This window comes from Silurus meridionalis, chromosome 14, assembly GCF_014805685.1.
Source record: "Silurus meridionalis isolate SWU-2019-XX chromosome 14, ASM1480568v1, whole genome shotgun sequence".
In the NCBI taxonomy this organism is placed as follows: Eukaryota; Metazoa; Chordata; class Actinopteri; order Siluriformes; family Siluridae; genus Silurus; species Silurus meridionalis.
In genome coordinates, this window is record NC_060897.1 from 13,829,105 (window position 1) to 13,850,506 (window position 21,402).

At 38.0% G+C, this 21,402-nt stretch overlaps 1 protein-coding gene across 2 annotated transcripts; it reads right to left on the reverse strand.

Moving 5' to 3' along the window:
* Positions 1-1,261: 1,261 nt before the first annotated feature.
* On the reverse strand, positions 1,262-18,495 carry pecam1a (platelet and endothelial cell adhesion molecule 1a). Of its 2 annotated transcripts, XM_046866213.1 has the most exons (15): positions 18,351-18,495; positions 18,235-18,258; positions 17,376-17,666; positions 16,460-16,741; positions 16,026-16,286; positions 15,665-15,916; positions 13,602-13,889; positions 12,743-13,024; positions 11,462-11,600; positions 11,264-11,343; positions 9,430-9,483; positions 9,110-9,196; positions 8,878-8,934; positions 8,278-8,297; positions 1,262-1,554 (listed from the first exon to the last, which is right to left on the reverse strand). In XM_046866213.1, exons 1-15 carry the CDS (start codon positions 18,406-18,408, stop codon positions 1,504-1,506), a joined length of 2,226 nt encoding a protein of 741 aa, XP_046722169.1. In that variant the 5' UTR covers positions 18,409-18,495; the 3' UTR covers positions 1,262-1,503. The 2 variants fall into 2 exon arrangements, 1 of the variants encoding a protein (XP_046722169.1); XR_006927848.1 differs by lacking the exons at positions 1,262-1,554; positions 8,278-8,297; positions 8,878-8,934 and having other exon boundaries at positions 9,113-9,196; positions 11,264-11,339.
* Between the last annotated feature and the right edge of the window lie 2,907 nt (positions 18,496-21,402).

A 21,402-nucleotide genomic window follows, 5' to 3' on the forward strand; every position in this document is an offset into this window, starting at 1 on the left:
AATGCATTTCACAGGGGTCAGCATGCCAATTTTAGCAGCACAGCCAATAGGAGGATAGGAATCCTGCTTCACATGTAAGAGGACCAGTTTCGAGTTACAGTGAGGGAGATCACTCAAAAGAAGCAGTAAAATAGGAAGTACGTGATGTCCCACCTGCTTAAAATAAGTACATGCAGTATATGAAAGTGATAGAAAAGCTCACTGTACCTATCACTCTCATAACACCAGATGGCTTAGTGGGAAAACCACATGATTAGTTAATGTGGCTGAGCTTATATATCTTATTTTGATTTGTAACAAGCAAGGATTTTTTTTTTCTATGTTATACAAATGAAGCCATAACACTGCTTTAAGTTATCACTTTATATACAAATTGAGACATTTTGAAATACCTTTAATAGTACTAATAACTAAGGAAGTAGTACTAATGTTAGGATGTCATGAATCTAACCAGTATAAAATAAAATCTGATAACTAGCTCTTTGTCAAAATACTGCTATTTTGCTATTCTGTTGCTATTGCTATCTGCTATATGTAGATAGAAAGTGTGGATGGGATGGCTTTTAACTCTTACATACTGTTTGGGTCAGATTTGAAAACTGATTAAGGTCATTAACCCCTGTCTCATATTTACACCATGTGTATATTATAATAATATACAGTTAACAGGCAGTAATGATTTAATGTACAAATGGGTTTTCTATAAAAAAAACAAACAAACAAACAAACAAAAAAAACCCAATTGTATGGCTCTAACCACAAGTCTAAAAGACTTAACCACCGAACTCCACATCCCCCTAAAATATATTCTTGTCCAGTTTTGGATACTAAATAATAGAAATTTAGTACTAAGTACTAAATTTAATACTTAAATGAATACAGTGTACAGACGTACAGTGATTTATTGCTTTTCTGGTGGTAATACAGCCCCACCAAAAATTTACATTAATAAAGGTTGTGCTTTATTATTGCATGCCAGTAATTATTACTTTTGTAATTAAACAATAAGAACAGTGTATGACAATGATAAATAAAAATAAAACAATAGTTTAAAATTGGACAACAATACTTACGTTACAGTTACAATTATGATTTGTCATAGTGATTAGAAAGAATTAAAGACCTGTTGTGATCACTTGATTTATATATACATATTATATATTTATATTACATAAATTCTCATCTGTAATGTTTAGTTCACACGTTTTACAGTAAACTTTCTTTGGAAGGTAGGTGTTTAAAAGAGATGTTAAGATTTGAGTCTCGTTTGAAGCACAGCCTTTATTCTCAGCAATACAACAGTCATATTACAACACAATGAGTGAATTAGTGCAGCCTCACTAATTCACGTTAGATACAAAAATAGCCCTGACTGATAAAAAATGGCATAGAAATGTATACAACAATTGTAGGGTCTCTTCACTGGCAGGCAGGTGGAGCAGGAGTGGAAGACTGAATAAATTACATGTGCATTACATGTCCCATATCTAGCACAGAGGGACTCTACTCAGGGGCCGGCTCACAGTTATTAAGATGAACATACTCCACATCATTCTGCGACAGAGAAACATCTGAAGTCACTTACTATCTGAAGTAGTTTAATTAGTAAATAAACATTATTATATGGTCACCACTTTATACTTAGACACATGCAGGACTATACACAGTGCATCTGGAAAGTATTCAAAGCACTTCAAAAAAAAAAATTACATGTACAAAAGTATTCACAGCATTTACACAGTATTCACACCTTTGCCATGACACTCAAAATTGAGCTTTGGTGCATCCTGTTTTCACTGATCATGCTTGAGATGTTTTTACAACTTGATTGGAGTCTATCTGTTGTAAATTCAGTTGATTGGGCATGATCTGGAAAGGCACACACCTGTTTATATAAGGTATCACAGTTAACAGTGTATGTCAGATCACAAACCAAGCCATGAAGCCAAAGGAATTTTCTGTAGACCTCAGAGACAGGACTGTATTGAAGCACAGATGTGGGGAAGGGTACAGAAAAATTTCTGCAGCATTGAAGGTCCCAATGAGCACAATGGCCTCCATCAGCAGTAAATGAAAGCAATTCGTTAGGGGGAGAAGGGCCTTAGTCAACAATGTGCCCAAAAACCCAAGGGTCACTCTGAAGGAGTGCTAGCGTTTCTCTGCGCAGAGAGGAGAACCTTCAAAAAGAACAACCCACAACCTGTATATTAGTGGCCAGATGGAACCCACTCCTCAGTAAAAGGCAACTGAAGGACTCTCAAACCATAAGAATTCTCTGGTCTGAGGAAACAAAGATTAAACTCTTTGGCCTGAATTGCAAGCATCATGTCCGGAGGAAACCAGGCACCCCATCGCCTGGCCAATAATATCCCTACAGCGAGGCATGGTGGTGGCAGCATCATGCTGTGGGGATATTTTTCAGCAGCAGGAACTGGGAGACTAGTCAGGCTAGAGGGAAAGATGAATGGCTACAGGACTTTGTAAATGTCCTTGAGTGGCCCAGCCAGAGCCCAGTCTTGAACCTGATTGAACATCTCTGGAGTGATCTGAAACTGGCTGTGCACTGTCACTTCCCATCCAACCTGGTGGAGCTTGAAAGGTTTTGCAAAGAAGAATGGGAGAAACTGCACAAAAAAGGTGTGCCACGCTTGTAGCACCACACTCAAAAAGACTTGAGGCTGTAATTGGTGCAAAAGGTGCTTCAACAAAGTATTGAGCAAAGACTGTGAATACTTATGTACATGTGATTTAGTTAATTTTTAAAATTTGTATAAATTAGCAAAGATTTCAAACAAACTTTTTTCACGATGTCATTATGGGGTATTTTTTATAGAATATTGAGGAAAATAATGAATTTAATCATTCATCCTCAGTAGTAACTGGTCCATAAATGATAGGAGGACCAGAGCCTCATCATTAACAAACCCAAATTCCAAAAAAGATGGGACACTGTGTAAAAAACAGAATGCAAAGATTTGCAAATCTCATAAACCCATATTTTATTCAGAATAGAACATAGAAAACATATCAAATGTTTAAACTAAGGAAACATACCATTAAATAGAAAAAATAAGGTAATTTTGAATTAGTTGGATGCAAAAAAATAATAAAAACGAGGCAGTAAAAGTCGGGGAATAGTAAGTGTTATTAAAATGAAAAAGTTGGAGAAACATTTTGCAACTAATTAGGTAAACTGGCAACAGGTCATTAAGATGATTGGTATAAATAGTGTATTTTAGAGAGGCAGAGACTCTGTGAATGACAAATTGTGGAACAATTTCAGAATAATGTCCCCTTTCAGGAACTTGAGCTGCATCGAAACGCTTTGGGAACGCACCCGAGTGTTCACGCTTTGAAATAATGTGTGTAATCAGTCAAAAATTGGAAGCTGGCTGTCAGGTGTCAGGGCTGCGCTTTGTGATACCGAAGTCAAGGAGCTTATGGAGGTTGTGACACGTGCCGTTGCCAAGTTCGATATAACTTGGCCGGCTCATGAGCAGAAAGTGCTTTCTTCTAGTAAATTAGATGAGAGCTTTCTGACACCCATGTCACAACCTCCGTGTTGGGGTCTTCGTTTCTTTCCCGACCTGCAAACCGAGGTGTCCAGGTTATGGGTTAAGCCTCTTTCGGCCCCTTTACCCTCAGTTCCACTGTGTATTTCCACATTATGGGGCAAAAAGAACATGGGTATGAGGCGATGCCGCAGGTTGAAGAGACGCTTGCCAGCTATTTTTCTCCCGGGATCACCTCCTCCCTTAAGACCCCGACACTTCCCACGAAGACCCTACGCAATACATCAGCGCTCATGGGTAAAGCCTATGCTAAGGCAGGTCAAGCCGCTGCGTCCCTGCACACCATGGCAGTGTTGCAGGCATATCAGGCTGACCTGCTGCATGATTTGGATGTGGGAGGTGCAGCCATTTGTATGAGCTTCACTGTACAGTGGATATGGCTCTCAGAGCCACTAAAGAGACCGCTAGGGCCATCTAGGTCCAAGAGTCTATGGCTGCCCTGGTGTCCACAGAAAGGCACTTTTGGCTTACTCTGTCAGAGATGTCTGATAGAGACAGGGCCTTACTGATTGACGCGCTGCTAACCTGTGTTGGCCTCTTCGGCGACTCCATAAGTTCAGTGGTGGAAAGGTTTTAGGAGAATAAGAAACATGCGGCGGCGTTAAGCCTCGTGAGGTGACAGATCTAAGAACTGTCATCTTCAATAGGAAGGCACTGCTGTATCTGCTGCCCGCCCTGTCCAAGGTGTTGAGCCACAAGCTGGTCGTGTTTCAAATAAGATCCAAGGAGTGGTTTTTCAGGGTAGATATAAAGGATGCATACTTTCATGTATCCATCCTACCTTCTCGCAGGAAGTTCCTGAGGTTCGCTTTCGGGGCCGAAGCTTAACAATATCGGGTTCTTCCATTTTCTCAGTGGGCCCTGGTGTGAAAGGAAATGCGAACATGAATGGTCGCTCTGCTCTAGGTCTGTGGGAAGGGCCTCCTCTACATTGGCACATCAACTGCCTAGAGATGCTTGCCGTGCTTTTAGCACTGAAGCATTTCCTCTCACACCTCAGTGGTCACCACATGTTGGTTGCCTTGAGGTCTCAGGGCATTCGCATCCTCAACTACATTGACGATTGGTTGATCTTAGCTTAATCAGAGCAGCTGGTGGTTCGGCATCGAGATGTCATTCTCACCCACATGAAGGTGTTGGGGATTCAACTGAACACCAGGATGAGTGTGCTTTCTCCATTACAGAGAACCACCTATCTCGGTGTCATATGGGATTTGACTACTTTGCGTGCGCAGCTCTTCCCTGCCCGAATTGTGGCATCCTTAAGGCCGTCAGGAAGGTCAGAGAAGGGCAGCCGCTCACTGTCAATTAGTTCCAGAAACTGCTAGGGCTTATGGCAGCTGCGTCCAGTGTTATTCCACTTGGCCTGCTGTACATGAAAACCCTTCAATGGTGGCTCAGGAACCATGGGTTCTTACGGAGGGGCAATCCCCTCCACACCATCAAGGCCACGATGCCTATGTGCCTTAGATGTCTGGAGATATCCCGAGTTCCTATCTCACTTAACACTAATGATGGATGCGTCCCTCACAGGGTGGTGGTGGTGGTTGGGGGGGGTTCGGTTCGATCATGAATGGTCGCTCCACCTGAGGTCTGTGGGAAGGGCCCCATCTATCTTGGCACATCAACTGCCTAGAGATGCTGGCCCTGCTTTTTCTCTCACACCTCAGAGGTCACCACGACCATCAAAGAGGTCTGCGTTCGCGCTCCCTCTGTAGGTCCAGATCCTCCTTTGGGCCCAGGGGAAACTCCTCTCATTGTGAGCAGTTCACATCCTCGGTCGGTTGAACGAGGCAGCAGACACCCTGTCCAGGCAGGGGTTGAGACCCTGGGAATGGCTGGCCCACCCCGATGTGGTGGACCAGGTTTGGGAGATATTTAGAAAAGCCCAGGTGGATCTGTTCACGTCTCGAGAGACATCGCACTGTCCGCTCTGGTTCTCCCTTACTCCTCCAGCCCCACTGGGGTTGGACGCCATGGCTCAGGCGTGGCCGAGGCCACATCTGTACGCCTTTCCCCCTGTCGCACTGCTTCCGGGAGTTCTGGAGAGAGTTTGCCGGGACGGAGTCCATCTCCTCCTGGTAGCTCCAAGGTGGCCGAGCACACCATGGTTCGCGGACCTGGTAGCTCTCCTCAAGCACCCTCCATGGTCTGAGGATTCCTCTGGTCTCTCCACCGAGGTGGTAGAGACCATTGTCCACTCCAGAGCTCCCTCCACGAGGAGGTCGTATGCCACCAGGTGGCATCTGTTCTGCCCCCAGTGCGACCTAGAGTGCCTGGGCCGTCATTTTGGGGGCAGAGGCATCTTGAGGCACCTTTCCATCAGGACCACGTTCTTGTTGGCCATCTGCTCTATCAAGAGAGTAGGAGACTTGCAGACCCTTTCGGTGGCCCCCTCCTTCCTGGAGTTTACCCCAGGTATGGCTAGTGCCTTCCTGTTCCCCCATACAAGTTACATCCCCAAGGTGCCCTCGGTTGTCCCACAACCCGTAAGATTACTGTCATTCTATCCTTCTCCGTTTCCTGGCCCCAGACCAGGAAAAAATTAACCAGCTCTGTCCGGTGCGTGCACTTGTCACCTACGTCCACAGGACGAGTCCTTGGAGGAAGACCGATCAGCTGCTTGTCTGCTATGGCCCTCCCAAAAGAGGCCTCCCTACTAATAAGCAGACTCTAAGCAGGTGGATTGTTGATGCCATCACATCATCTCATGAGTCCTCTGGTCTCCCTGCTCCCTGCTCCTTTCAGAGCTCACTCCACCTGTAATGTGGCTGTCTCAAAAGCTTCGTCCTCTGGAGTTCCCTTTCAAAACATATGTAACGCTGCAGTTTGATCCACCCTGCTGACCTTTGTGCGGTTCTATAACCTGGACCACAGTGCCACTCCTGGCCCCTTTGTCTTCCTCTAGCTGTGTTTCAGGCAGGGACTGGTCAGTCTGGAGTAATTGGACACTTGTTTCCAAAGTGTTTTGACACAGCTTGAGTTCCCTGAGGGAACGAGATGCTGAATCTTTATGCCACACCTCCAGCGTTCCTGCAGCACTTCCTACTCCCTTACAGAAGCTGGTGCTGCTTCACTCCATATGCGTTTTATACTTCCTGTTCGTGACGTCACCCCGCCGGTGACAGCCAGCGTCCAATTTTTGACTAATAGCACACATAATTGTAGAGCGTGAACACTCGGGCATGTTCCCAAAGCATTTTGACACAGAGTCTCATTCCCTCAGGGAACTAGGGTTAAATACATAACCTAGAGACATTCCTCAACATAAAATTGCTAAACAGTTAAATATCTCATTATTTACAGTACATAATATCATCAAAAGATTAAAAGAATTTGTATTTATCTCTGATATTTAAGCAACTAGAATCCTGTATCAGACACATGGGAGAACAATCCTCTTCCAAAACCTCAGCAACTAGTCTCCTTAGTTCCCAGATGTATATGGACAGAAGATGTGATGCTAAACATGGCCCTGTCCCAACAATTTTTGAGACCTGTTGCAGCCATCAAATAAAAAAAGATCTTATTTTTTCCTTAATAGGGTATTTATTCTGATTTTAAACATGTTATTTATTATTATTTTTGTTTAATTATGAATAGAATATGGATTTATTAATCATTGTGTTCTGTTTTATTAACATTTTACACAGTGTACCACCTTTTTGGTATTGGGGTTGTATCCAATCATGGAACAAAGAAAGTACACCTCCTTCAGTATTTTTTATTTATCGGAGCCCAAATATTAATTGGGAGGTCCCCAGTAAGATCTATATACAAACAAATGACAAAGCAGAATTCAATATGCAGTTCCTTGCTGCCACCCCACCAAAATAAACCCACATTCATAAAACAGGTAAGAGAAAATAAGTATACCCTTCATGCTTCAGTGCTAAAAAAAGAAAAACTGATGAGGTTGTACCTATTAAAGGAATTTTACTGTATAATAATAGGTAGAAGTTCACTGTATATAATAATATTCACCTATTCATTGACTAATGTTTTAAAATAATTTTTGCTATTTGACAGGTATAAACAGATAAATTCCTATTGGTGAAAAAATTGGTATGACAAGTGCTGATACAGGGTCACTGGAAGAGCAGAGAACAGGACTGTTAATGACTAAGTTGTCAGGGTTACACTTTGGAAATTATTTCCCTTCACAGAATTTTCTGTGTTTAAATATTTTACAGAAGACCCAATGGGGCATGTTTATACAATCTAGAGTCATGGCACTACAGATTCTTTTTTTTAACATATCCACATTTTAGCTGCAGTATTCATGTGCTCAGGTTGAGGCTCTCAGGCTCTGCTTAAAATCCTCTCTGAGGCATTCTAGTATATTTACAGCAAACTTAAATAATTATATTGCAACTATATGCATTGACTAACTAAGATGAGCTTAACTAGGGTTAACTAACAATCTACCGAATTGATATGGATATATGGATATACAGTATAGTAAGTATGGTAGTCTATTGGAGACAGAGCTTCAGGTACATGGGCTTTTATGTATGTAAACAAAAAAAAAAAACAGGGGAGTAAATACATTTGTGGAATTTTTTTAAAGTTGGTCTTGTAACCTTTAATGCACGTTATTCTTTTGCCTTAATGTGAGCTAAAAAATATTATACATAAGGATACACATGTTGCGTGCTGGTTGGTTTATGTGTGTTGGTTGGTTTATGTATAGTGTTTTACTTACACTGACTTGAGCCTTTTCATCTACAAAAAAAAAGTGAAAGAGTCAGAGGAAAAGAAAGGTTGAGAGTGAAAATATTGCACGATTAATAGTACAATCCCACCTACTTTGCTGTTTTCAATCAGCTCCTAAGGAAATGGGTGTGGGGCATTTGCTTTGGCGTTGTTTTGCATTAGTTCCACAGTAATGAGTGTGTGTGTACCTAATCTATTTCCTTTCAGATGAAGCCATTGCTGGATAATAAATCGCCATTCCCTAAACCATTATTGTGCTAACACTGTTGTGTTTCATGCACACACCAAAAGAATTAGTGAGTACACAACCTATTAATCACTGAAGAAAAACGACCCATGAGGGTTTATTTTTGCAAGGGAAACAATGGCAAAGTGTTCTGTCTCAAAAAGACAGGAGGCTCAATGGACAATTGTTAAAACAGGAAGTAGTCCTACTAACAGGATAGGAAATGACACCTGGTGCCTCCGGCATGCTTGAAAAAATACACTCAAGTCCTAATTCTAAACAATCCACAATGCTGTTTTAGTTTAAACTGATTAGTCACTTTACAGATGCATAAATGTGTATAATCTAGACATTCAAACTCACCTTGGGTGATGTCCTGGATATCACCTTTCGCTGTGTCTGCATCATCCGTAACAAGCTCTAATGTGACACAGATGCAAGAGTCATAAAGGGACGCAGAGAACATACACATTCAAATGCTATCCTATTACATACACACGTACAGCCCAGCCTCATATGAGCAAGTTTTAACAGCTTTATTTGTAAACCAGTCAACTTTATTATAATTCCTCCTAAACAAATTGCAGTAGCTCACCTCCACCAGGGGTCACATTCTGTAGAGGTGGCTTGTCAGCGTCTTGAGAAATCTCTGACTCTTCCTTCTCGCTCTCTTTATCAGAATCTAAGGCATACAGAGCTTTCATCTTTACCTAAGCACTTAACCAGTGGCACCAAAAGATGCGACTGTAAATTTTTTCTGAGAAATATTGTGCACTACTAAACTCTGTTTATGTTGCTATTGACCATAGCTATAAGTGAAAGTTTACTGTTATTGCACTTATTTGTGGCACATCATGCTATTAAGAAAAATAAACAGTTACATACAGTATTACTCTTACAGTCTAGATTATATACCTGAGTGTGATACATTATCACTCCACACATTTCGGCCCATGATACCAGGAGTGGCTGTGAGGGAAAAAACATTGGTTAGTGGTTACTTTAACCTTAATACCACTTTAATAAACTAAAACATGCATTTAATGTTATGGTAACATAAGTGTGTTGATAATTATGCAAAGCTAGCTAGAAGAGAGAAAAACAATCATTCACTGAAGGACAATATGCTTAAAAAGTACAGTATGTTGTCTTTGAACATATTTTCTTTTTGGACACAGATAGAAGTACTTGATAAAAGTATCTATTAAAATTATCATGAGAACAAAACATTATTTTCAATGACTTTAAAAAAAAATGCAAATAAGGACATGTTTTCAAAACAGTCCACAAATTTGGATACATTTCCGAGAGCTCCATTTCATATAGAAATATCACCATAAATGCATTTATTGCACAATTAAATACACATCATTGTGCACAATTTATCAAACTCTCAGAACCAAGAACCAAACAGCTCCTTGGTTAATTGTAGCCATAAGATACTTGCAACATATATATCCTTATAATATGTGTATTTTAAATTAGCCTTTTAAGCTTTTAAGGAGATTCCCCCTTACTGAATTTAGTTCAGGACCTATTCAGTACAATAAAACCTTCAAGACATCACCTCAATTAAAGGTAACAAATCAATAAGTGCCAGTTTACCCACAGTTATTGTTTTGTTGCTACACACATTATGATAAAAGACACTCTATAAATTATAATGTTATGCAAACTAAAATAAATATTCTTGCTCTATGCGTAAAAGGTGTGTGGATGCCCCGTGCCGCCCACTCCGGCAAGATGCCTAAATACACCACTTTCAAGGGGCAATGGACATTTCTTTTCATAAAGTTGAGTAAAAAGTAAGATATTTGACTTTGAAATATAGGGAAGTGAAAGTAAAAGTCTCCCTAAATAGAAAAACTTGAGTAAAGTACAGATACATGAAAAAACTACTTAAGTACAGTAATGAATTACATTTACTTCGTTACTGTCCACCACTAAAGATTTGTTTCCATTGATCCACAAGAGCATTTAACACAGGTTGAGGCCTTTCCACTCCAACCTTGGCAAAATTGTCATGGAGCTTTGTGCACCAACTATCTATTTGGAACAGGTTTCCACTGATGCTAAGGTATACCTAGACCTTTTGGGTAACTGAAGCTTCAAACTTTGTTTAAACTGTTTGATGAAGGCTGACCTGGTGTTATGTTCAGGACTCCACATATTTTTGGTCATAAAGTAAATATACAAACACATTTATTTGCTCATCATTCACAAGAGCATTTGCAAATGTGATATTTATTGATTAAGTATATGGCGATTCATATAAACCTATTTCAAATAGCAAAATTGTAAATTATTATAGTAATCTAATATATATATATATATATATATATATATATATATATATATATATATATATATATATATATATATATATCAAGCGATCAATAACTGTAGTCAAATACCATAACTTATGCACTGCAATCGCTGAGCTGCATTATCTACACTCTTTTTTTCTTTTAGTTATTATTTTGAATTCAGCTTACTGAAACAAAAACTCTGCCTTTTAATGGAATTATGTGTGGTAATTTGTGGGTGATTGGTGTGTATCAATTAGCATGAAAGTTCAAAGAATACCAACAAAACCTGCAAATTTGGTATGAAACTCTTTTAGAGTTTAAATACAGTGTTTCCAACACAATGAACAATGGAGGTTCATTTGGAGTGAAACAACTACTACAACAACTATCACCAAAGTCCATAAGACTCCTAATGCATTAATGTAAAATAAAGAGCCTACCATTGCCTACAGTATTATCCTCAATGTCAAGCGTAAGGCTCACTCTCATGGGATCGGTGGATTTTGCACGTGCAGGCTTTCTGAAAGAGCACAGAGTAAGTGAGGATTCACAAATTCAATAAGAACAGTTTTAAAAAGATTGATGAAGATAAGATAAACAACAGAAAAACAAACAATCGCCCACATGAAAACACCTACACAGACAACTCGACTGCTTTTTTTCTTTTTTGAGGCGTATGTGCTTTCTTGAGGAAAACGAGAAGAATGATGACAATGAGCACCAAAATTAAAATACAGGACACACCAATGAGGGCCTTCTTCCATCCTGCCAACTTCACTGTAAGGGAAATATAAAACATACAGAAATTAAACAAGTCTATCATCATATTAATGTATTCCAAGTAGTCATTAAAAAGCCTATCCCTGTTGTGAGACAGCTGCGTGTAAAATACAATTTATATATAGCAGTCAGCCTACAATGCATGTCTTTGGATTGGGGTGGAAACTGAAGTTCTCTGATAAAACTTTCAAAGCATGAAGTAAACATGCAAATGCTGTGAACTGGGAAAAGGCAGGAATTGAACCCCAACTCCAGAGGTGTGGCACCAACGTGCTAAATCATTGTGCACCTGAAAGTTACTTATTTTATATTTATTATATGAATTCTAGTCTCATGATTATGTTTCTTATTTAGTCTCTGGGTCTACAGTGACCCTGACAAGAATAGTGCAGTTACAGAAGAGGAATGGATGAATAAGTGAATGAATGAATATAAACTTTTGGTGTGTAATCAAATTTCTGTTTCAAATATTATTCCTCCATAAAAACACCAGATTATAGATTATACACTAGATTATATCTTATATCATATGAAGATTTAATTACACTGTTCAGATTCTCATAACAGCTGCTCAACTGCACATCTGCATTAATGAATGTGCCTTAAACAGTATTAAAAATATTTTTGTTGTTTTTACACTAAAAACACTAAGGATTTTATACAAATAATATAATGATGAAAATCCTAAAAATTTGGAACTTAAATTAAGACTAAAATTAATATTAATATTACAGTGTTGTTTAATGTACTATTCTGTGTCCAAAAAGTTTTGATCTAATAGAAGTTCTAGGTGTAAGATTTGTACTAATATATCTGTTTTAAATAGTTATTGCTTATAATATATCAAGCTTCACAGGGATTTGTAGAACAGGCTACACATATTAATTAAGGATATTTTGAAGAAGTCTCCAAGGTCAGTATTTTGCAACAATCAGAGTTAATTGTTTATTTTACAATTTACAACATGTGATTGTTCAGAATAAACAATAAAATGTTTTTGTCTAATTGCTGTGGTGTAACAGAATTAAAAAGTCACTTGGAAACAGCCTATTTTATATGGGGCTATATTATACCATCCTGTCCTGTTACGTTTTATAAATAGTGTATTTATAGTGTAATAAATGTAGGTGAAGTCTGACCTTCGATGGGGACAGAATGACTTCTCATTTTCTTATTAGCATCATTAGAGGCCTCGCAGAAGTAGCGTCCTTCATAATCACGGGTTATAGACTTGATGATGTGTGATCCTTTTGTGTTGTTTATATGTGTAGTGTTCAGAGGCTTCACAACTTCAGTACGGTACCAGGTAAAGGTGATTGGGACTGTTCCTTTGTCCACGCTACAGTCGAGAATGAGATCTTCACCTTCAGAGACCTTGTTGTTCTTAGTTTTAAGAGTCAAGTGTGGTTTGGACACAGTTTCTAGTGGGTATGGGAAAAGAAATATTGTTATTACTAATTCTTTCTTTTGATTTAAATCTATACATTTCTGTATGTAATTATGCATGTTTGTAATCATATCCCATTTAAGTTGCTTAAATGTTGTTTTTATTACTCACATTCTAAATAAATTTGTGGTCAGAGAGGAAAGTCATGGAGATTCATAGAGGCTAAGATTATTATTTCTGGATCATTATATTTCTTATACTGTACAAGTCAGCATTCATTTGAGAAGTGTAATACAGAGACCAGTTTTGTACCAGTTTAGATTAAAAAACACAACAAAATCTTGCTTAAGAAAATTGGTATCTTAAATTATACCACAGTGGCCCTGAGCAGAAGTTACTAAGGCATTTATTAAAATGGTCTTTAAAGTCTGTAGTCTTACTTTGTCCAGACTCATTCCCACATATAAGCAAAAGTCTTCTGATTTTTAATGCTATTAAACTCTAGATGCCCTTTTGCTTTCTATATGTAATTGTATCCTTTAATAACACTTTGTTTTAATAAGTACAAAATAGATTTGTTTTTTGTATCAGTTCATCATTAAATCTCTTACCTATAACTGGTACATTGAGAGGCAAACTAGATTTACTGATAGTTGCCCCTTGATTTTCAGCCTGGCAGGTGAAGTCACGGATCTCATTTTTGTCACTAATGGTGGAGGAGATGTTAAATAAAGCACTACGTTGAGGACCAGTCACTGTCTTGTATTCGATTTGCTGACCAGACTTCAGTAAGGTATAGGTGATTGGAAGTGTTCCTTGTTCACTCTCACACTGAAGCTGAAAAGGCTGCCCTATGATTATCTTTCCAACTGTGTGAATGGCTGGAACTGAAACAGGTACTAAGAGAAAACAGGAAAAAAAAAATGTAAGATAGAGAAAAAAGAAAAACACTCTAAATACACCCTTCTTACTTCCACAATAATTAAGAGTAATTAGCAGCCAGGTGTTACTATAGAAATGCACAAGATTAGTTCATCATAAAGAAGTGTGACTACCTAAGTAGATCTTTTTGGTAGTTTGGTTTTTTTAGACTACTTTAGGTGTGTGTTCACATTATGCAAAGAAGAAACCAACAAGGCACCAACAAGGACCTCAAACATAAGAGGCAATTACTGCTGATGGGATGGGTTATAAGGCCATCTCCAACCAATCTGAAATTAATAATTCTACTCTGAGTATAATAAATATTGTTTAATTTAAACTGGAGATGTTTAACCATGTTTGGCAAAAACAAACTCAGCATACTATTGCTAACACCCCAAAACAAATAGCAAGCATGGTGGTGAAGGGGATTGGGTTTGTTTTGAAGCCACAGTAAATCATTAACACAAAGATGTAATCTTTATTTCAAAATATTCTTGACAATTGTAAGTTCCCTTTCAGGAACTTGAGCTGCATCTACAATGCTTTGGGAATGCTTCCACCATTGCCCTCTGAAAATTACTTAACAAGCAGCCATTATTGTCAAAATAACATTTGGGGTTGTTATTATGTTTGTAAACTGCGATTCAGTTGCCACATGTTGGAATCAATGTTTCCCCTTAATGAACAGCAGCAGCACTCATGCAGCTCCAGACCGTTACGCTACTACCACAATGCTTGACTATAGACACAATTTTCTTGATACTCCTCACCAGAGCGTTGCCACACATGCTGGACACCATCTGAGCCAAACAAGTTTATCTTAACTTGATCTCTGTTGTAAATGAAGTGGCTTCCTTCTGGGACGACATGCAAACCAACTGCAATCTCTAAAGCAATGCTGGCAGCACTCTTGGTCTGTTGTTTGAAACTAGCTTCCGCACCTGACGCATAGCTTGATGACTCAATTTATTTGATCAACCCTTGCAAGTCCTGAGTGGAACCCATCTTGGAAAGACCTCTGTATGACCCTGGCTACTGTTCTGTAACTCAGTTTCAAGGTATTACCGATCTTCTTATAGCCTAGGCAATCTTTGTGGAAAGCAACAATTCTAATTCCCAAATCCTCAGAGAATTATTTGCCATGAGGCACCATGTTGAGCATCCAGTGGACAGTATGAGAGAGTTCTACTCAAAGCACAAACTTTTAACTGCTCTATTACATAACACACAAATTTGTATGGTCCTGTCAAGCAGATAAAAACATGGACATGTTGAATAGGATGTTGAAAATGACATACAGCTGTCATCACTCAGGGTGTACTCACGTTTGTTGCCAACTATTTTTACAATTATGGCTGTATATTGAGTTATTCTCAGAGGACAGTAAATACTGTTGAATAAACTGCACAGCACTACTCTAAAATATATCCAAGTTTCATTTCTATAGAATTGTCCCTTGAAAAGATATTCTAAAATGGTTGCTGAAATGTGAGGTGTGTACTCACCTTTGTGAGATACTGTATATATTTATAAATTGTAGAGGGTATACTTTTATTTTCCATTTACTGTAGGTATAGTACCTATTGTATATCCAAATAACACAGACTGACAAACAATAGTTCGATAATGTGCAATAACATAGTTATAAACTTTTTATATTACCAAATTTTGTGAATGGCATAATCATTCATAAGTTGAGCCTATTATCAATGTTGATATCATATACTGGAAAGCTTTACTGTTTGCTTACCTTTAACATTAACAACCAATGTTGTGCTGGCTTTGGTGATGTTATTAGCTTCAGCCTCGCAGTAGTAAGTCCCACTGCTGTCTTTGTTTGCCAAGGTACTGGAGCTGCTTAGTTTTTTCTTGTCTTTATACAGAGTGTACTTCACATTAATTTGGGGTTCCGAGATAGCTAAACTCTTACATTTTAGGGTGAATTTTTGTCCCTCAAACACATAATCTGGAGTCATACTTAGCACAGGCCTGGAAAACAACTCTAAGTGGTAAATAAGACAGTTTCATTAGTGCAGTAGATACCATCAGTAACCTTATACAAACTGCATTAATATTGTAAGATGAACTTTACGTTTTTTGTGGATAGTTACCTTTTACCTTCAGCTGGGCTTTGGAACTCTTCTGGACATTGCGCCATTCAGTTTTACATACATATTCTCCAGAATTATTTTCTTTTGCAACAAAGCTGTATTCAAATGACCGATGGGATTTGTGCAACACAGTGTCACTGGTCAGGAAGACTTCAAGATCATTTCGGGAATAATCTGAAACATTACAAAAAATGCCCACCCGGTCGCCCTCCACAACATCGGCTTTAGGAATAATTCTTATTGATGGTGTTATCTCAAGTGCTGGAAAGAAAATAAACAAAATTAAAATACACAATGAAATATAGCAACAATAACTGCCATTAAATGTTGAGGAAGATTAGTATTTAAAGCTCTTTTGCTTGATTGTCAATCAGGAATGACCAACATGTCTTAAAGCAAAGCCAAATAGCTCAAATGTGTTTGGCAGTCTTTACCTCTCACAAAGATTTTCACATTTTTGCTGTTGTTGGAAAAGCCTGCAGTGGGGTGCAGCATTAGCATGTAATTACAATGAAAGATGTTGAATCCAGTTTCCTGAACTTTAACTTTAAAAGTTGCTGAATTTTTATTGGTATGGTCATGTTTAATTTCTGTATTGTTCTTGTAGAAGTAGATATTCAGACCACCGGTTTCATCTGGTGCACTGCATGTGACCACAACTTCATCCCCCTCATTCACAATGCTGGGCTGTACATTCAGCAATGGAGTCTGAAGGCCTGCATGGATACAGAATTATTAATACAATTATTATTAGTTTTTTTTACTAAATTGGAAAAACGTTAGTCAATTTCCCATCATGATGCTTAATGCACTTGCCACCATTTTTCCAATGAACTTGGACCGAGCAAGTTTGGTTTGGGGTTTGGGTAAAAAAAATAGTAACACACCAAAGAAATCTGGCAACCTAATTTGTGTGCATTAGGGGTGTCAAATAATCACACTATCTACATCTTTTTAGGACAAAAACAAGTTATTAATTAATACCTACCCATACTCTTTTTTAAAATAATTTTTTATTTTTTTAATATTAATTTTAATTAACAGAAGTTCTACAGTCCTGACCATATACTTAATATGTAAATGCATATTACCACTTTACATAGGCACCGATCACTTATGACATTATTGTTGTAGTCAAACAGGAACAAGACATTTAACACAAAACTTGTAACATTTTGGGGAATGATACTGCTTTACTATGTGCTTGTATATGCCTATAATGCCAATAATGTTCTATATTTAACCAGCATTATCTTTAGACTTGTTTCTACAATGACATTAAAGTTCTCATCCACATCATCTTTTAACATTTCCATTTGCTCCACCTATCATTTGTCCTACACACTGTACCTTTTACAGTGATTCTCTCTGGCTTGCTCTTCATCTCCTTTTTGTCGATTTGGACTTGGCATATGTAAAGGCCTGAGTGGGAAGCCCTGGCTGGGACTAGGCTGTAGTCCACCACAGCATCAGTCGTGTTTTTGGAGTAGACCACTCTTTCATCCCTCAGGAACTTTAGAGTGTGCATGAGTTGTGAGGAACTGTGGCTGACTTTGACTTCACAGCGGAGTGTCAGGTTGCTGCCTCTGTCCACCATGGTTGCTGGAAGGATGGTCAGCTTTACCGAGTCAATAATGAACACTAAACATGGAGGTAGAACCAGAATGAAGAAAGTGGGTTATTAAATTTAGGGGAAATTCTTATTCTGAAGAAGTCAATACTATTTACAATGTATTACAGTATTTTCTGTGTTTGGAAATACATTTATCTAGTGTAGCTGTAATTATGCTTGTTATTGACAAAGTTTGATGCCAAGTTTCCATGTTCTTTTCATACGCAATGCATTTATTCTTGTGCTGCAATAACAGTGAGAGGCTGTTGACAATGTAGGGAGTCCACAGGAAGGCCACTCCAAGACTGAAGGAATTATGGCTTTTCATCAGAGAAAATGGGAAGGAGGAAAGCAGGCAAATATAAGGTATTAGACTAATCGAAGTTTAGGGCAAAGACACCATATGCAGCGTACTTATTTCATGCTTAAAAAGCAGGCCAACAGATCCCAAACTACAAAGTTTTGTTCTAATATAAAAACTATTGACACACAATACAGACCCCACAACATTAGGGAGTTTAAATAAAACTGGGGGCAAGCAGTGTTTCTATAAACTTCTAACGCAAACACTAGTAAGGTACAAAGTACATAACTTACCTTTCTGTGCCTCACCATCATGCCCTGCAGATGCAACAGTAAAGAGCAGATATGGAAAAAGGTTACACTAAAGATTTGATAGACATATAGCTAAGTTGTAAAAGTTAAGCACTTACACAATGTAAAATTGAAGATGAGGATCAGAGTGGGCCAGAATGGCCAGCGCACCATCATCCCAGGTGTGTTGTATGACTATGAAACTAAGAGAATGTATAAAGTTCTGTTCTGAAACCTGTCTTCCCTCTCTCTCTCTCTCTCTCTCTCTCTCTCTCTCTTTCTCTCTCCCGTCTTAATAAGGAAATGTGCAATGCTTCCTCAGGATGTGCGCAATTTGATTGTTTGAAGTGGACCACTCTTCTTACAATGCTTGCCCATGTCCTGCTGACTGCTTCAGTGCAGTTCTGTGCTAAAAATAAGCAATTTAGCTGGTTGAAGGTGCTCATGATTAGGTCAGTATGGTGTTCAGAGTGTTCAGAGATTCATACAGGATTTAATATGCATTGTACATTAGAAAATTGGGGCTGTGGATAAAAATTTTGTCCAGCTTAACTGTCACATCTGACTGAATTGGTTGGAAAAGTACTATGAGGCTTGTTTGTTATGAAGCATCAGATGCATGGATAGGTTTGGTTATTCTGAGATACAAAAAAAATGTTAATGAGGTAATTTTACTTTTAATAACATTACACACATACACACACACACACACACACACACACACACACACACACACACACACACACACACACACACACACACACACACACACACACACACACACACACAAACACACACACACATACTCACTTACTGACCCATATCAAATGCTTAAAACAGAAAACATATAGCTAAAAACCTGCTTTAGCTGAAATAAAAAGCCACATGTTTGTATGATTCTGCAGGGTGGTTGCAACAACTAATACGCATTTTATTCATTGGGCAAAAGCTGCTGCAGTATTCCAGGATAATCACTAGGTGCTGCTCGAGGTTCATGCTAACACATCTCCTACACGCAACCTTGCAACAGACCAACAGTGAAAATTTTCATTTTGGTTGTTTGAATTAACCCTTGTGTTCTCTTTGCTACTTATCATTCATATTGACTTTGGGGAGCTGAAAGCTTTGGGGAGCACCAGAATACATCATTATGGACAGTTAAAACACACAAAACCTCTGTATATGCCTGGGGATGCAGCTTCCTGTATGGGTCTGCAGTCAAAACATGAGTGTGCATAAGACATAAGGATAGTTCAGTGTAGACAAATTTTACTTATTTGAAGTATTCTAATATTTCAAAAAGCACATTCTTTAATCTGTTGTTTTTTTGCTTGGAATAACACAAATATTATAACCTGTACCATAAATATATATATACACATACACATAAACAGATTTTATATATATATTTTTAAAGAAAATTAGCTATGTTTCATGCTGAAAGAAAATAAAAAAGCTCCATGGTTCCATGTTCATCAGATTTTTGTGCTACAGAAGCTAAAGTAACAAAAAGATGTGCAAAATCAATAACAAGTGGAAACCAAGCTCTTAAGCTGTTTTTCATCTTGTATTCCGTATTTACTATTGTAACAACCTTCACTCTTCTCAAATGGCTTTCCACTAGATTTTGATGTAAATTCACCTATTTAGCCACAAGAGTGGGTTTGCAGTCAGGGAACTTTCTTTACAGCAAACTTAGCAAACCGTGTCATAGACAATGCTTTGTGTTTCATGCTAAAACTAGTTTTAGCACTCTTGATTCCAATGGAAAAAAAAAGCACACTAAATAACTGTGTGCTTCCAATTTTATAGTTCGGGGAAGACGCTCACGTGGGTGGGATTATCAGTTGTCCACTTACTTTTGCCCATATAGTGTTTTTCTACGTGCAAATATTTATACTCTTAATAATAACTTAAACAAACCTATGCCTTGTTAGTGACAAGAAAATATTTTCTTCATCAAACTTTCCTCATGCATTATATACAGACAACAAACCAGTGAACATGAACTACACATTCATATAAGATGTACTTAACATCAGTGATCTTAATCGGACTTAACGCATCTGCTTCAAAAAACAGTTGCTAACTACATTCTAACACAAGTGATAGCTTGGTTTAATAGTATCAGCATTTGACTTATAATTGAAAGAGTATGAATTTGAATCTAAGCACCAAACCACTGCTCCTGGACCTCTAAACAAGGTCCTTAACCCTCAACTCTGCAGTTCTGTATATATTATAAGTAGTTACTAATCTTACACCAAGAGGCTTCACAGTAGGATAAGCAGTGTACATGTCAGTCCCGTCCTCTAGGTCACTGACTGATAAGAGGTTGGCTGAAAAAATATAATTTCTCTTTCACACAATGCCTTATTTATGCAAAACGGGCAATTTATTTGCATGCGGTGAGAACTTGAAATGTAAAGGTCTCAGAAGAGGTCACAGTGACATTTCACTGCACTCTGCAAATATTATTCTATATAAATATTAGTATTTAAACAATTATTTAATTGTACAGTTATAATATTGTATTGTGGAAACGATAATGGAAACAGTTACACAATTGTTATTTATGGTAAACTAAAGCTGTACATTGTATGCATGAACCCACTAAATTGTATTAAAGTGATAATGTTTTCAGCTAAAGTAATATACATGGCACCATTATACAGTACTAAACTGCTACTTTTACTAATAAAGATAGTATAAAGATAGAATAAACACATTTGCCTTGCTTATGACAACTTGTTACAAGGTATATGATACAAATAAATGATGATCCAAAAGCCAAATCACATTAGATGCACCATATGAATGTGTCTAACCTGATGTAACATAAAGACCTCATTCAATACTATTTTTAAAAGTGTTTAAAAGTGTCCACACTGGTCATGTCAAAGGTGAAGCTTGCACTGTTTTCTGCATCGTGTGCAGAATGAGTAAAGTGGAAAGTCAACAGAAATCTATTGAACTCACAAATTCAGACTGTATTTAAAATCACAATCTACAATGATGTGAAAAAGTGTGCAACCTCTAGTTGCTTAAGGCTATGAATTCATTTGATGCCAACAAATCGCAACAGATTAAATAGGCTTAAAAATTAAGGCTTAAAAGCAAATATAAACTTAAAGTCTTGTGCAATGCTGAGGTTTGCATAGAAATGTGAAG

Coding starts and splice junctions, on each gene's coding strand:
- pecam1a (XM_046866213.1), bottom strand. CDS start 18,408: ATGATGGTGCGCTGGCCATTCTGGCCCACTCTGATCCTCATCTTCAAT. Junction 11,601..12,742: donor TCATTCTGTCCCCATCGAAG/GTCAGACTTCAC, acceptor TTTCCCTTACAG/TGAAGTTGGCAGGATGGAAG. Junction 9,197..9,429: donor TGATAATGTATCACACTCAG/GTATATAATCTA, acceptor TGTATGCCTTAG/ATTCTGATAAAGAGAGCGAG.